Below are 17,075 nucleotides of genomic sequence, written 5' to 3' on the forward strand. Positions count from 1 at the left end.
ATAAAAGAGAAATAATACAGAATTAACCTCCTAAAGAGAGCTGGAGCATGCAGCGATTAAACTGAAGGGAAATCATTACATGAGTGCCCATGCACTGTGTTACATTAAAATGAATGTGAGTGAGATGCACATGCTACTAACTCTGGATTGAAATCTTCAACATACAGTGTGTAAGTCTGCCTAATGAGGCTCATCTCAGCACACAAACGCCCATCTCTGTAGATACACTGGTATTGATTATCTATCAAACCATGATAGGAAAAGTCGGTGAATTATGACATTCTGAACTCATTAAAATAGATGTGAGGGGTTTATTGTTATTAGCCTCAAGAAATTAGTGAAAATTCATTTAGAGTCCAAAATGTTTGGAAATCCCAAAGAATGGTTTGAAGACTTTGATAACTTTTAAACCTCAATTTGTCCTTTGAATTTGTTTTGCCTTCAGTGTTATAGATGTTTAATGTTCAGAGACAAAGACTTGAGATTTAAGTTTGAGGTGCAGTTTTCTGTGAACTTCAACCTAACAACAATCAGAACCTAATCAATCTCATCCACATGTGAGTAAATGGTTTCTGTATTGGTGATATAACATTTGGTGTTTTGCACACTGTACCAGAGATCCGTGACCTCCGCCACAACGAGCTCCAGAAAGAAAACCTGAATAAAGATGAAGCACCTTCGACTTCTTCTTCCTCATGCGGTGGATGCGATAGGCCAACTGCACCGTGGTCAACGTCTCCATGTAGCCCGCCGGGGAGTCGGAGATGTGAGCGATCATGGTGGTGCGGCAGTTGATGTTGCCCAAGGATTCGCGGAGCAGCATGGTGAGCTTGCTATCCCTGAATAATACATTAAAAAAATGCTTCGTTAGCTCAAAAAAAGGAAGACATGCTGCGGGCGTGAGAATCCCCACGGGGCCGCAGATACCATTCATTACACCGCACAACAGTTTGGCACAGATAGGCAAAAAGGAATAGGAACGAGCTCTCATTTCACATTAATGAAGTTCGCTTTGAACTACACGCCACATGTGATCCAGAGGCAGAGACAGACTGAAATGTTCATGAAACTCTGCCTTTGAAAAGACCTGGACTATCGCTACAGAAGACGGATCAAACACAGAATTTACATACAACAGTCTAAGCTTTTTCTCCTTTTTAACCCAACACGACTGAACTCCAGCCACCGACTGACCTAAAATATCACAAGTCCTCGTTTGGGGGTTTTCTTTGGTTCAACTTCCACTCACTAACTTCACTCATGTAAATGTGTGAAAAAAAATCTTATTAATGGATGTGACTGGAGCATCAAACAACTCAAGGGTTGCTTGTCATTAAAAAACATGAAAACATAAAGATATCAAAGATTCTTCCATCGACAGGCTTGTATGTTAGTCTTTGAAGTCTGTGGATGATAACTGATGAGATTCTTTGGTGCAGATATTCGCTCCATAAATAAAACACATGTGATGCTGATGGCTTCACAAACGAAAAGAAAAGGGGACGAAGGAGCGAGGTGAAAGTTCATCAATATAATTAAAAAATAGCATCCAGAAATAGGTATTAAACAGAAAAGACCAAATGTGAGGAGCAAAAAAGGACTGAACATCAGTTATCATTACTGTGACTTATTCATCAGCATAAACAACCATTTAACACTGACTGAAAGCTCATTAAAGCTCACAGCTTGACCCCCACCCCCCTCACGGGGATCATTGGTCCATCTGTTGTTTGGCTGCTGTGACCTTTGACCCCATTGAGCTCATCAAAATGCCCGTACCTGTAGGGAACGTGCTTGGCTCCATTGGCAAGGGCGAGGATGACATTTCCCAGCGCCGAGAACGACAGACACTGACCCCCGCCCCCCTCTCGGGTCCTGCTGATGTCCGTCTCGCAGCTGCCCAAATCCAGGAGGTGAAGGCGACTCCGACTGGACACTGCCATGCAGATTGAGAGGGCTTTATAATGTATGACACTGCCTGCTTAACTGCTCATTAGTTCTGAGACAACAATCTATTCATTAGTCTATAGACAGAAACATAATCAATAGCTTTGGTAATAACTTATTGGCTGCTTTGAATCATTTATCAGGAACCAAGCAGCCATTAGGGTAAAGACATCTCTTCCTTATCTGTGAATGATAGGAATCATATAAAATGCCCGTGGGCTGTGTGCGAGCTGAAGTAAAGTCCTGCAGCAAATCTCAAGTCATCAGATCATACTTCCAATACATTACTAACCAAATGTAGAAACATATATACGCCTGCATGCATGTGCAAATGTTAAAGAAGCTTCATCTGAACACGTCCCAAATGCATCCCGCTAAGCTTCAGTATCAGTCTGATCCGCTCAGTTTAACTGCCTGCTCATTTCATTAATTCAGAGTAATGATGGCGAGAACCATTAACCGGCCACATCAGCAAGATTTAGAAAGTGCTGAGCGCCACTGAGTGGATGCTTTTCCACAGCTCTATAAACACTGCAGGATGCCAAGCCATCAGGGCTCGTTAGCCATGCAGATTTATTCCAGCATAAAAGCCCAATAACGGAGGAAGCGGCTCTGCTGACAGGTAGACGTGGGTGGAGGCAGCGTTAGTGTAGCTGCTCTGCTTGTAAACGCTCCTGTTGAGCATGTTAGCAATTCAACACCAAGCTAATTAGCAGCTACATGTTTGGAGTGTGGAAAAAAAGAGCTAACGACTAATTGAGCTGCCAAATTTTACAGCTGCATGGTCGCTAATGGGGGCTTTTATTCTTGTCCCGGGGTCAGAGCCTCTAACCTGCTGCTGCTCCAAGTCCTTGCTGAGCTGATGAGTCTGCAGCTGGAGTGTGTGTGCAGGTCTGTGTACTGCTGGGAGGTTTAAGGATTATCATATCTCGCTTCAGCTGAACCAAATAAGCCATTCAGACTTCATTTAGGGTTTTCAATGACATGCTTAGTACCAGTTTCTCTTCAAAGCGCCCTGCTTTTTCCCAGATCCACAGTTTGTATGGAATGAATTGCAACCTTGCCTTCACCTTCAGAAACGTCTGTGAACATCTCAACAGGAAGGGAGACCAAACTCAGAGAGCTCCACCCAGCCTGAATCTCTCAGCCATTTCATCAGAGCATGTCCAGTTACTTGTCTGACACCGTGTCAGAAGTGAACCATGTAGAGCATTAGTCCATCATGTATCTGCTTAACCTGCCATCAGTGTTCTCTTTGGTTAGTCTCAGCCTTCAAAACGTGGAGTCCACAAACCAACAGGTGTCAGACGAGTGAGGTATATGTTCCTGATATACTATCAGTTCCCTCAGTGATCTCAAGTTTGAATTTTAAAGGGTTTAGGTTTTATTGCTTGAGGTTCTGCTTCCTGATAACAAACATACTGAAAAGAGGAAGAAGCTGCGAAACTGGTCCACAAATATGAGTAGAGTTTTAACGTCACAGCAACTTTTAATAATTCTGGCAAAATATCAGTTATGACCACGCACACACTCACTGGCTGCCTTGTTGCTCTTGTCCAGTCTCTCCTGGTAGAGGTGCAGGGTAAACAGGAAGTGGGAGTTCCTTCGGACTTCCTGGTTGTTCGGCATTTGGTTGCTCTTCCTCGCTGCCAGGGCGGCGTCCAGGAAGGATGCTGCTCGCTCGGCACTGCTCGCCCGAACCTCTATCTGGTTCTGCAGCTGATAGAAAGAGCTAATGAGATGCAGATAAGCTGGGACTGAGGTGGCTGCACAGAACAGAGGCATGCTTCACGGTGAAATGCTGCAGGCTAGCATGAAAGTCCATGTTTTCAGCTTCTGCTTGCAGGTGTACATGATGAAGATTAGGGATGGGTACCGGTGTCCGGTGCCATGATGGCACAGGTTCTGACATAAACTGTAGTAACCAGACCGAAAAGCAGCGTACATTTCGGTGCTTTATTTCGGTGCTTTTTTTTTCCTGAGCTGTGATACACTTCTAGCCAATCATTTTACGTTTCCGAGGATAGTAGGCGGGCCCAGGTACGTACGTTCTTTTAGAGCAGAGCTACAGATTAAAAATGCCCAAGGCGAAGCGGTCAAAAGTCTGGCTGTACTTCACAGCAAAATATGCAAACTCAGCAGCCTGCAACAAGTGCTTTAAGCTGATACTGTCAAAGGAGGCAACACCTCAAATCCGATGAAACACCTGGCGACGCATAGTGTTTTTTTTTAAAAGCCCAGAAATGCGCCGTATGATAGCTTGCTGCGAGACCTCACACCGAGCGCATCTACTGTGCATGGGTTGCCTGTTATCGGACCCGGAGTTAGCAATATCCCCCAAAAAACCCCGAAGAGGAGAGTCCTGGCCTCTAGCCCTGCCAGTGTAGTGAAATGATGACGGATGATGATGCAGCAGAAGCCGTTCTTCTCTGCGTGAGTAGCTTAATGTTGTTCGTGTGTAATTTACGTTGAGTAGGCTAACCACGTTATTACATTAATGCATGTAAGGTGAACTAGCAAACAACATCATAGCTACATGCGGCTGTCTTCTTGTTTGATGGCAGATACTCCCTTCACCCTGGCCAAAAAGGCTAAAATGACCAAAGAAAAAGTGGAAAACAGTTAAACATGAGAGGTTTTGGACAAAGTTTGTGTTTTTTCCATTGATTAAGCACTGCTTCCAGCCAAGAGTGATACCATATATGCCCCATAGCTGCAGAAAAGGCTAACATTGTTATCTTTTTACAAAAAACAGCTGAACATGAGAGGTTTTTGGACCAATTTTGTGTTCTCCATTCTTTAAGCACCGGTTTGAGCACCGTTTGAGCACCGGCACCGTTTCAAAAGTACCGATTTGGCACCGGTATCGGATAAAACCTAAACGATACCCATCCCTAATGAAGATCCTGCAGTAAGAAAGAGCTTTTCTTCTCTGTTCATATAAAGCCAACTTAGATTTATATATACACAGAGTCTGAGAGCTACCACAGGACAGGGGGAAGAGGATGGATGGATTCACATTCAGATTTCACTGAGCTATGACCCTGATGGAAGCTGTATTTATCCAATATTGATGTCTTTCTCCTGACTCAGTTTAACATCAGGCACGATTAAAACACATAGGCATCTTGCAATCAGGCGCAGACACTGCCAAGAGTTTACCCCATATTAGTCAGGCTCGGACTGAAACAAAGCTTTAAATCATTCTGCAGCACAGAAACCAGACTGTGATCATCTTCCTGCCATCTGCAGCTCTGTGATGTTCTTCTGGCTCAAAGTAGAAATCCTTCTTTACTCTTAGAGAGAAAATGAACGAGATAAAAGTTAAAGTAAGACAGAATGAGGTTTGATAAAGGAAAAAAAGGAAGGATGTCAGAATGAGAGGAGAAAAAGAGAAAGAAAATTAAAGTGAGCGCAGATAGAAGGAGCCCGGGGAGATAAAACAAACTGAACGAGTTGGAGGAGGAAGGTCAGGACTAATTGGACAGGTGTCAACAGTGAAGAAGTCTCTAGAGTGAACAGGAGTTCAGTGAGTAGGTCAGGAACAGACAAAGAGAAGGAAAGGAGGAGATGGCGAGGTCTTTTGGAAAGGGAACGGCATGAGTGGCCCGGATGACTGGATGAACATATTGGATATCATGTTGAGCTGTAATCATTAGTTATATATCATCTAATCACAGTCCTCGGTTTATATCAGAGGCCAGTTTGTGTGATTGGTTAAAAAGTGCTCAAAGTGCGAGTTGTTTCCTGTACCTGGGATCCACAGATGGGATCTTCTCTCAGCAACACAGCGGGGCCTGGTGCCTCCTGGTGCCCTGCCGCCGCCAGTTCGGCCAAGAGGTCGGTGAGCGTCTCCTCGCGGCCGGAGATCTCCACGGCCGACACTCTGACTGAGAAACAAGCTCCAGACTTTTCCTTCCGGTCCTCGATCACATTGAACAGCCAGGAGATCGCCGTTGGAGCCACACCCAGGCTCTGGGTGGAGCAGTCCCGACCAATCATGGTGTACGTCTTACCTGTGGAGGCAGGGTCAACTCAACAATCATGTGACTTTTCAGAATTATGTCTTTGTGTGTGTGGGTGGCGTATCATGTGTTTACCCAGGTGAGCATGCCCGAAGCAGAAGATGCAGCCGTCCGCGCCATTCACCACCGACTGGATGACCTCTGCCACCGTTCCTGAACACACTTCAGCCTAGAAGAGAGAAGCCAGCGATCACTTAGAGCACTGCCACTATCACAGCGCCTCATACATAACAATACACACAGTACAGTATTTTTGACAAGCTTTAGGTCAGAGATGTTGGAGCACTTGGTGTACCGAAGCCCGCTGCTGACATGCCAGCAACAGCATGGCAGGTATGTGACCTGCTGCAGGTAACCAGAGCAGGAAAAGTCATTTAGGACCAGCTGTGAGTGACAAAGTGAATCCTTCCCCATGTGGATGCCTTGACTTTAAAGCTGAGCTTACACACCTGAGAGGTGTCCTACAAAGGAAGTTAACATATCCAGGCTTCCTCTGAGTTAGCTAACTCAACTAAACCTGGAACCTCAGTCAGAGATCATGGGTCTCATCACTGTGGTTATCAACTTTCTCTGTTGTGGCTCTCTGCTCCCTGTGAGCTCCACCTTCTCCAATCAGAGACGATATCAGATGAGACGATGATAAAATCTAACAGTAAAATAGTCTTAAAGACAAAAGTGGCAGAAACTGGTTAATCTAGTGATTTGTGTCACACAGCAGTAAATTCAAGATATGAATGGCAGTGAATGATGTGTCTGGGTATGCTCAGTGCTGCTGTTTGTTTCTAAGGTGATGGCTGCACATATAACATTCATATCACACTGAAAGCAAGATGTAAATAAGAGAATTTGTAAAAATCTAGTGCTTCCAGATGATTTTAAACCAAATGAGTGTTCAGCGTTCATTACCATGGTGATTTAGGAGGTAAAAAAGAGACAGCTCAGTAAACGAAAGAAATCATCAGCAGGAATACATAAATGTGTAGAATTACAGGAAGAGTTCTGATGAAAACAATCAAACCAAAAATAGTTGTTGTATATCTATTACTTAATTACTTTGATGGAGATTGAGTATCTTGACTTTTCTAGTGCCTTAAATACAATGTAATGAACCGCTGATCTGTACCATAAGTCATCCTTGCGGGGGTTGTCGGAACTGTATGCGCAGTCGCACTAAGGACAGATGTGCTCAGAGGCATACCCCGTAATGTGTATGGAGCAGTCTGTCGCGGCAGGAATAAGTTGTACAAAGTCCATGTAAGTTACGATAATACTTTGATAAGTATGATAAGTGTGTTTCTAATGTAAGGTATGTTGCTGCGTTTGTATTGTGAGCTATCTGAAAACCTTTTTATTCTGTATTTACGTTACTTACATCCATGTGCTATTTTTTTTGGCAAGACATGTGTGTCATGCAAGCTAGCAGCACCCCATGAGAAACGGGCCGAAGTGTTTAAGTGTTTACCGGAGTTTTGCACCCTTGGCAAGCGGACTGAGGTATGTGATGAGAGGTGATCTGTTGTTATATTTTATTTAACTGAACTGTGTAATCCCTTGATGCTGTTTGAAGTAACCCCTTTTGTTTTATTTAATCTGTGACTGTATATCTCATAATTACTTGTTTGAACTTGCCTGAATTAACTTAAGCTCATTGCTGTTATTCCTCATTGTTATAGTTCAAAAAGTACTGTACGGGTATCAATTTTTTCTTATTTTATAGTTTTCATGGTGCTCAACGTCCAGAGAATGAGCCGTGTGTGGTGAGGAAATAAATGGCTGCACCCGTTAGAGACTCTTCTGTTGTTCTTGATGCCAAGGGGTGCTACAGTGAAACTCATCGCTGCCTTGCAGCCATCTACGCTCATCTTATTCTTTTGTCGAACTGTGAGTAAAGGAGTGTATCGCATCATCCAGAGACTGCTGGATCAGTAAAGGACTCAAAATAAGGACATTATAAATACAATGTCATGCACATCTGCATCTTGTAAGCTGTGTGAGCAAATGATCTTCAACATGGCAGTCTAAAGTAATGCAAGAAAGAAAGACCTCTTCTGTATTTAACACAGTAGCATGTAAACTTGTGATGCTGAATATCCCACATTTCTTACATCAGAATGTCTAAGACTGAATCTGGGCTTTATGCTATCAGTTGTACTTCTGTAAAAACTTAAGTGGCAAATTGTCTGATTTGAGGGCATCATCAGTATTATTTGGGTTTTGTTGCCAGTCTGTGAGGTTAAAGGTGTAAATATCTAAGTTGAGTGTTAATAAGTTTGAAACCACCACTCAACCCATTTGAGTTCAGATATATACACTTAAAAGGGCAGGTGCAACAAGCCAAAAATAAAATTAATAATAATGTGGTCCCCCGTTGAAGAAATAGACAAATCTACAGAGGCACAACAGGCCAGGTCCAGCTCCAGAGAGCGAAGACTAACAGAAAAGGGGCAGGAGATGCATGAACAGGAGGCCAAGAAAAATGAAAGGTCATTTAGCAAGGCATATGAGTCCTGGAAGGAGTTAGCAAGAGGAGTTAGAACAAAGCTGAAAGGTTTCTTCTCAAACGAAGACCTTGTTAGAACACAAACGGACATTAAGGCTAAAGAAGCATTAGTACATGAACTGTATGAGCCTAGCCGACGTAATCATACTTCTACTCCAGATGTTGTCAAGAGAATGGATGCCTGTGTTGCCCTAACAACAGAAATTTGTGATCTCATTAGTAAACGACTAGAAGATATAGATAAGACTTTTAATGACAGGTTCGAGAAGGAGCGTGTAAGGATGATATTAAGTAAGGAGGAGTATGGATCTGTTTTTGGGAAAACTGAAACAGAAACAGTTATTTCAGAGCATTCAAAGGGCTCAGATTCATACTCTGGAGCCACATCTACGACTTCTAGCAAACGTGTGGATGCCGAAGCTGACCTTGCAGCTAAACTAGAACAGGCGAAGGCAATGCAACGAATACATGAACAGCAAGCCAAGTTGAGTAGCTTAGAGCATGAGTGGAAAATCAAGGAAGCACAAATGATTGCAGAAATGACAGCAAAGTTAGAGGAAGAGAGAACTAAACTGCAACAGCTACAGGCAGAAAATGAGGTAAAAGTAGCAGCAGCCAGAGTGAGAGCTTACAACAACTACAATGGATTGGAAAGCCTTAAGTATGAAGCAGATGACAAATCACAACTTGATAGCCAAATCATTGAATCTCAGAATCCATTGAATCCACAGGCTGAATCATTTCGACCGCAGTGTGCACCACCTGAGATTTTGCAAAAGCAACAGGAGGTCAGCTTAACACAGGAGCTTGCAAGCTTGTTCGTCTCCAACTGTCTGCCTGAACCTGAACCCACAGTGTTCACTGGTAACCCTTTAAAGTTTATAGACTGGAAGATATCCTTTATAGCATTGACTGGCCACAAACCCCTCCCCGCAGGCGAAAAAATGTTGTATTTGAAAAGTTATCTTGCAGGTGAGGCACGGAAGGCGGTCGAAGGATTCTTCTATCGAAACTCAGAAGATGCATATCAGGGTGCCTGGGAGATTCTTCAGGAGAGGTATGGAAGTTCATTTGTCGTCCACAAGGCTTTCAGGGATAAACTGATGAAATGGCCAAAAATAGCTCCCAATGACCCAGTAGCCCTCAGAGAGTTTTCAGATTTCCTTCAAAGTTGTGCCGAGGCCATCCCTCATGTTAAAGGGCTGGCAATTCTAAATGATTGTGAAGAAAATCATAAACTTCTCAAAAAACTGCCCGAATGGCTGGTACGCAGATGGGGTCGCGTTGTTGTGGATGAACTAGACAGATGTCAAGAGTATCCACCATTTGCTCATTTCACCAGATTTCTACAAAGGGAAGCTAGAATAGCCTGCAACCCCATTGCTTCTCCCTTCTTATTAACCACTAAAGTAACAGATGAAAGGCTTCCTAAGAGAAGCACTCTTAATTCTTACTCTCATGTATATATCTCATGTATATCTCATGCACATATCTTTCCACGTAGCACTTTTAATTCTTATCCCCACTTTTATTTTTTCCATGTCTATTTAAGTGTTATTTATGACACCATGTTTGCACTGAAGCACCGCAGCAATTTCCTAATGTTGTAAACCTGCTCAACATTTGGCAATAAACCCCATTCTGATTCTGATTCTGATTCTGAGAACCAAGGCACTCAGCACCAATGCTCAAGCTAAGCACTCTGCAGGTAAACCAGGGACCTTAATTTCAAAGCCAAGACCACCATGCTTCGTCTGCAACGATGAAACACACGGTGTCGCCAAGTGCCCAACCTTTGCCACAAGGCTTCCTGATGAAAAGAGAGCTTTCATTCGTGAAAACCGTCTTTGCTTCGGCTGTTTAAGAAAGGGTCACACTAGTAAAGAATGCAAAAGAAGGCACACATGCACTATATGTGGTCGAAATCATCCAACTTGCACATAGAGAGAATTGAGGGAGCCAGTGAAATGTTAAACAGTGATTCACCATCTGCAGGAAATGAGACAAAGGAAGTCCGCAATGTCATGTCTAGGGATGGGTACCGGTGTCGGACATAAACGGTAGTAACCAGACTGAAAAGCAGCGCACATTTCGGGTTTTTTTTAAAAGCCGAGAAATGCGCCGTATTTGATAGCTTGCTGCGAGACCTCACACCGAGCGCATCTACTGCGGGTGTGGTGCCTGTTATCAGACCCGGAGTTAGCAACATCCCCAAAAACACGAAGAGGAGAGTCCTAGCCTCTAGCCCTGCCAGTGTAGCAGGATGATGACGGATGATGATGGCAGCAGCAGCCGTTCTTCTCTGCGTGAGTAGTTTGATGTTGTTCGTGTGTAATTTACGTTGAGTAGGCTAACCACGTTATTACATTAGTGCAGGTAAGGTGAACTAGCAAACATCATCATAGCTACATGCGGCTGTCTTCTTGTTTGATGGCAGATACTCCCTTCACCCTGGCCAAAAAGGCTAAAATGTCCAAAGAAAAAGAGGGAAACAGCTAAACATGAGAGGTTTTTGGACAAAGTTTGTGTTTTTTCCATTGTTTAAGCACTGCTTCCAGCCAAGAGTGATACCATATATGCCCCATAGCTGCAGAAAAGGCTAACATTGTTATCTTTTTACAAAAAACCAGCTGAACATGAGAGGTTTTTGGACCAATTTTGTGTTCTCCATTCTTTAAGCACCGGTTTGAGCACCGTTTGAGCACCGGCACCGTTTCAAAAGTACCGATTTGGCACCGGTATCGGATAAAACCTAAACGATACCCATCCCTAGTCATGTCACACACATTGACAAGATACTCCTCAGCTACGTCTAGCATTGTTCCTGTTTTTGTGTCATTGGCAGAAGACCCCCACAGCGAGATTCTCACATATGCTCTGCTCGACACACAGAGCGATTCAACTTTCATCTTGGGAGATCTGGTCTCTGCACTAAATGTGAAGACTCAGCCAGTGCAATTAAGGCTCAGTACAATGACAGCAGTAGACACAGTCATAGCTAGCAAAGTGGCTTGTGGATTGCAAGTTCGTGGGCTCCATAGTGAGTCGCATGTTCTTACAGTGGATGGCATTACCTTGACTTGCAGTAACACTGTGATGAACCTTGGAGTCATTTTTGTCCAGGATATGTTCTTCAATGCACATATTAAACAAATATGTAGGACTGCTTTCTTTCATTTGTGTAAGAAGTAACTTCCACAACAACGATTGACTGTTGAGGAAACTGTTGGTGTGATCTAGTGCTATATACATAAAACTGAAATTAATAAGAATGAGGGAAGTCTCTTATTGGTGCACTTTGTCCAGCAGTCAGACACCTGAGCGTGGACTCCACACTGACCCAGGTGTTTTCTCTAATTCTCCAATAAAACTCGTGTTAAACATGAAACCATTATATCACCGATGCAGTCAGGTGTCTAAAAAGAGAGAAGATCTGCAGCCCAGCAGGCACGATGATGCTGAGTGCCATGTTGTTTGCTTGGAGGAGCTGAAAAATTGAACATCATAAACATGTTTTTATGAATCTATCTGCAGGTATATGTCACATCACAGATACAAACATTCAGCACTGACACTCACACACACACACACACACACACACACACACACACACACACACACACACACACACACACACACAGCACTGTGATCTGTCTGCTGCTGTCATTGCTCTTTGTGGGTAAAGAGCATGCTGACACGTTGCTGATGAAGAGCTCAAACCTTCGTGGGTGCCCTGAATTTAGATTTTTATTCAGAAAACTCTGAAAGTTTCACTTTAAACTGTTCATTCTGCGTCACCAGCAGCAGGTCTGTGCAGCTAAATTATCAGCTGTAACGTTACCCACACTAATCCCCGGAAGAAGATATGGTAAAGTTCCTGATGCTGGAGAACTCACCTGGGAGGCGTCCTGCGAGAAGATGGCATCAAAGGTGAAGGTCTTTGGCGCTGAGGCTGAGGACCGTCTCTGGGCTGACGTCTCGCACAGCGTGAGCTGCTTCTTCCTGCCGTCGACCTTCAGGAAGGACATGGACTCCGAGGACTCATCCTGGACCGAGCAGATCCGGACCATGACTCTGACCTGAGGACAGACAGGAAGCATGAAGCACAGAGAAGACTGCTGCGTTCATCAAGTCTCTGGCTGGACAATGGAGTTGCATCATGAAACGTTAAACTAAGCCAGAGGTGCTCAGATAGTGATAGATGGTTGGCCTGAACGTGGCCACGTTTGCTTCACCTGCAGCCGTTCGTTATCTTGGGTACAAGCGTTCAGAGATATTGACACCGAGTTGGAAGGAAACTGTGCTTCTTTGACTTTGTTTAGTTAAACTTTGATTTGATTTTTTCTACCTGCTGTTTAGTTTTGTTTTCCATGTGGTTTTCACTGAGTTTGCGTTAGATCACCTGACTCAGATCACCTGATACACACCATCAACTGTTTGTGCTGAAAGAAGCTCAGAATCAGCCGTAACGCCTCCAGAGACGTCCTGAGCTCTTCTTCAGGTATTCCAGGATGACATTTTAGACTGTAATCAGAGCTGGACTGAGCAGGGAGTCACACTGCTTTCCTGACCTTTGACCTTCAACAGCCCGTGTCCCTCAGCCTTCTAAAGGGTTTTATTGTGCAGTCATAGAGCTGCTGAGCTGGTGGCGAGGAGTTTGAGTTTACAGCCAATAATGAGACGGAGCAGGTTTTAAACATCGAGTCTCTGCGAGCCAGCTCCTCTGTCACCACGGATACAGACAGGAAGCAGCTTGAAAGTCGCCATCTGATCCAGTCACAGCTAATTTTATGTGTTCCAGTCACTCGGCACTAGGGGTGGGTTTTGATTATTGATTATTTTTTTGATTATTGATTTTCAGATTAAAATCGATTCTAGCTTGAATAACACAATATCGATTCATTAAAATCTTGAATGAATATAAATCTAAATATAAATTTATTATGCCCGAAATGCCAGAATCTCAGGCTATGTCTCTCTCCAACCAAATTTGACTGAACCAGCAGCAAAAGAAGATCCAAACTACGCTTCACATTTCACTTCACATAAACATCGTCATGAATTCTCTCTTTTGCTGTTTTGCTTCCACCACAGTAAAATGACACTTCATGCACAGCTCTCTCTCTCAGTGCACTTCAAAAACACTTTCTCATCTAAAAATCTCTGTTTTCTGCATTATTTTCTTGTTTATTACGCACAAGTCTGTTATGTACAGCGCTGTCGGCCGCTGTTTTTCTTTTTTTTAATTTAACTGACTTCTGACAAGAAAGCCCCATTTCTTTTGTTCAATACTGAAGAAAATTTTCAATATTATGTGATATTGCAAAACACTTAGCTGTGTCTCTAATTAAACCTCTGTAAATTTGCTTTCACTTCAGAAACATCAGGTAATGTTCATGTGTAGATTAATGGTTTTCTTCTGTTTTTGTTTTACTGCAGAATATTTTTAAGGTGGTTATCTGCTATAAAAAGACAGGTCAGGAAATTCTCCTTCATGTTTTTCTGTGTTTTCGCTCTGTTACTTTGACACAAAAGCATTTGCTGTGATGCTTACAGAAATGTCAGTTTTCTTTTTAAAGATATAAAAATATGGATATGTACTGATAAATGATCAGAATTATAATATTTCTGTCTGAGGCAAATTTCCCCAATTCAAATCAAATCGAATCGAATCATGGATCAAATCAAATCGGGACCTTGTGAATCAATTCTAGAAATCAGTGACGATACCCAGCCCTACTCGGCACATTTATGTTCAATCACAAATGTTTTTACAGGATTTTTTCTTCATTTTTTCTTTCACCTGATCAGTAACATCCAAATAAAACCCTAAAACTGAAGCTCCGCCTTCCTGGACAGTCTGTTAGTGCAGATGTATGATGTCATTAAAAATGCTCCAAAAAGCTCCAACAGCACAAACACAGCACAGAGGTCCAGTTTAGCTGAAGCTAAAACCCCTTGTGTCACCTGTCAGTCAGAGAGGCCACACCCCTAATAATTCAAATGCAGCTGTTATACAGGGACACATATTTATAGAGACCAAACAGTTTGTGTATCAGGCTGTAAACATGTGGGCACTGACTTCCTGCTGCCTCTGCTGGACGTCAGAGGAAGTGCATGTTTCAGTGCAGTGTTGCAGAAGCAGGCTGGGTCAGATCCTCGCTGTGATATTTTCAGATTAAAGGTACAGCATCAATAGATAGCAAAGATAGCAAATAGCAAAAATCTGAAGGGCTGCTTTCAAACTGCAGAGCTTCAAACAGAAACAGCTCTGACCTCAGTCTGAACTCAGAGTTTGATATCACTCACGATGAAGTGTTTACACCCAGAATCCAGCTCAGGCTCTCTCGCCCACACAGAGAGCAGCCAGAGGCCATGGTGAGAAGTTTTAAGACATTAAAGAGAATAACTGCAGGTTCAGAGGAATGAATGCAGCGCTGAATGCAAACGAGAGAAGAGACGGCAGTCAGAGTGAATACTTACCTCTGACTCTGCCTGTTTCCAGGAGTTCATCTAATGTCACTAAATTCTTACAAAGTCAAATCAAGAAGCATGTGCAGAGGAGGGATGGTAGAGGATGGAGATGGAGTAGCAGAGAAGGCTCATGGATGAAGAAGTACATGCAGAGGTGGATGCTAGGATAGGAGGAGATGGAGGCAGGTGATCTGTTGTGCAGACCATTAAAGAAAAAGAAGAAGAATACGAGCAGCTTCAGTTTTCTTAATGAGAACTTTGTGTTCAGATCAGAAGGAAAGAAGAAGGAGAAAGATGAAATGATGATCTACATTGTGAGTAGTTTGTAGGTGTTGGCAGTGACTCTGTTAGTTCAGTGTAAGGTGCAGGAGCAGAGATGTATGATCCTCCTAACTTCACCGCGTCTCCTTTAAAATGCTCTTTCATTTCTGTCCTTGCCTCATTAACCGTTGCATTGGCAGGATGCAGATGTGAGCTCCTGCAGCTGCCGGCGGATGGAGATGAAGGAACCTGAGCTGCAGCGAGGAGACATGGAGTCCCTACATGGTGCCTGCAGGGCTCTGAAGCCAGCAGCACACCCTGACCTGTGGGGACCTCACACAGAGCCCACCTGCTGCAGGAGGAATCACCTGACATCTGAATGCCAGCAGAGAGCTTCCTCTTCAGGATTCAGGCACACTTACTGCTGCAGTCACAGCAGCTGGCATAGGAAGAGTTTAGGGGGATGATGAGGGCTTCACATGGACGGAGAGTCATCAAACTCAAACACGTCAGTGAACCATGTATGTCTGCGAGTCTCAGTTCGGTGCTTCTTTGTGTCAGCAGAGATGAGAGAGCACAGAAATGAGGAGCTCACGCTTCAAGCTAATGGTGCGCCAGAGTTACCTGGCTCACCAGTCAGCTGTGTCTGAGAGGTTAGCAAGGACATCGTGTGATTACGGTGATTTGGTGGAGACCTGAGCTCAGACGCTAATCGCTCCGTCCACCAACAGTCTGATAGCCAAGCGTCTGATCTGCACCCAAACGCCAACAAACATTAACCTGTCAGAGACGAGCCTGTCAGCGCCCCCCGATGGGCTGCAGAGCTCATTAAAGCCTCTGAGCTAACGACACTCTTCTTAGAGTAATGCTGGTTACAGGGCTAATCTTCTGGAGAGCAGATGTTTAACCCATTGTTAGAAACATGTGACACAGGCAGTGTGAGCCCAGACTAAGACTACAGCACAGATTCCTGCTGATTGCAGATATCCTGCCGAGGGACGATAGCTCCTGAGAGAGAGACTGCCCACCTGCAGCCAGCCCATAGCCACATGAGCGAGGTAAAGCTTCTTCACCAAACCTGAAGAAGTGCAGTTGATTCTTTCTGAGCTCCTTAGAGCTTACAGTGACCTGGTACCCTCCCCTACACCCCCACCGCTGACTTCAAGGCTCGACTCCATCAGCTGAGCAGGTAAAGTCCCAGTAGCTACATCCATCAGATCCAGACTAACACCACACTATCTCACCTTTCCCATCCCCGGCGTGTCCTTGACCTTTGACCCAGCTCGAAGGAGACATGGTGGGATGGCAGGCGGGGAGAGCTGCAAGGCCCCGCTGAAGCCCCCGGTGTAAAGCAGCGGTTCTGGGGACTCGCCGGGCAGGGAGGCGGAGCCGGGCGGGGACTTCTTCCTGCGGGACAGACTGAGCTTGTGAGCCGCCCTGAAGACACAAAACACAGAAACAGAGTCAGAGAGCACCGAGCTGCACCCAAACACACCGTTTAACAGGAAATAAAAGAAAACATAAAATAAGATCAGAGAGAGAGAAGAGCTGATCTGAGACTGAGTATTAAGAGATGAGTTTAAGGTCCATGTCAAACACAGGCAGAGAGAGAAGGGAGGAGGAGGAGGAGGCTCAAACTCCCTCCCAGACAGATACTATACTCATTATTGCCTCCAACCACCGGCAGGACTCACTGCCAACGTCACATTTACCAGAGAGAGAGAGAGAGAGTGTCTGTGTGTGACCGTGTGTCCGAGGGAGCAGCAGCATCTCCTGGTGCTTTGGAGATAGATGGAGCAAAGGTACAGCAGGACATGCAGAGAAAGAAAGAGGATGAAAACCGTCCCGCTCCCATTAAACTGCGGCGC

General features: G+C 44.2%; 1 protein-coding gene across 2 annotated transcripts in view; it reads right to left on the bottom strand.

The window, feature by feature from the left end:
* LOC146692604 (kinesin-like protein KIF26A) overlaps positions 1 to 17,075 on the bottom strand; it is a 32,185-nt gene that overhangs the window by 11,960 nt on the left and 3,150 nt on the right. For both annotated transcript variants that reach the window (XM_085432746.1, XM_085432745.1), the window contains exons 2-8: positions 16,452 to 16,644; positions 12,369 to 12,551; positions 6,048 to 6,141; positions 5,701 to 5,963; positions 3,483 to 3,666; positions 1,780 to 1,936; positions 677 to 839 (exon numbers count right to left, since the gene is read on the bottom strand). In XM_085432746.1, coding sequence (XP_085288872.1) covers positions 677 to 839; positions 1,780 to 1,936; positions 3,483 to 3,666; positions 5,701 to 5,963; positions 6,048 to 6,141; positions 12,369 to 12,551; positions 16,452 to 16,644 — 1,237 coding nt within the window. The remainder of the gene's footprint in view (positions 1 to 676; positions 840 to 1,779; positions 1,937 to 3,482; positions 3,667 to 5,700; positions 5,964 to 6,047; positions 6,142 to 12,368; positions 12,552 to 16,451; positions 16,645 to 17,075) is intronic.

Source organism: Copadichromis virginalis, linkage group LG15 (assembly GCF_057382275.1).
Source record: "Copadichromis virginalis isolate Kocher_CV1m ecotype Utaka linkage group LG15, C_Virginalis_male_GT1.1, whole genome shotgun sequence".
Classification (NCBI taxonomy): domain Eukaryota; kingdom Metazoa; phylum Chordata; class Actinopteri; order Cichliformes; family Cichlidae; genus Copadichromis; species Copadichromis virginalis.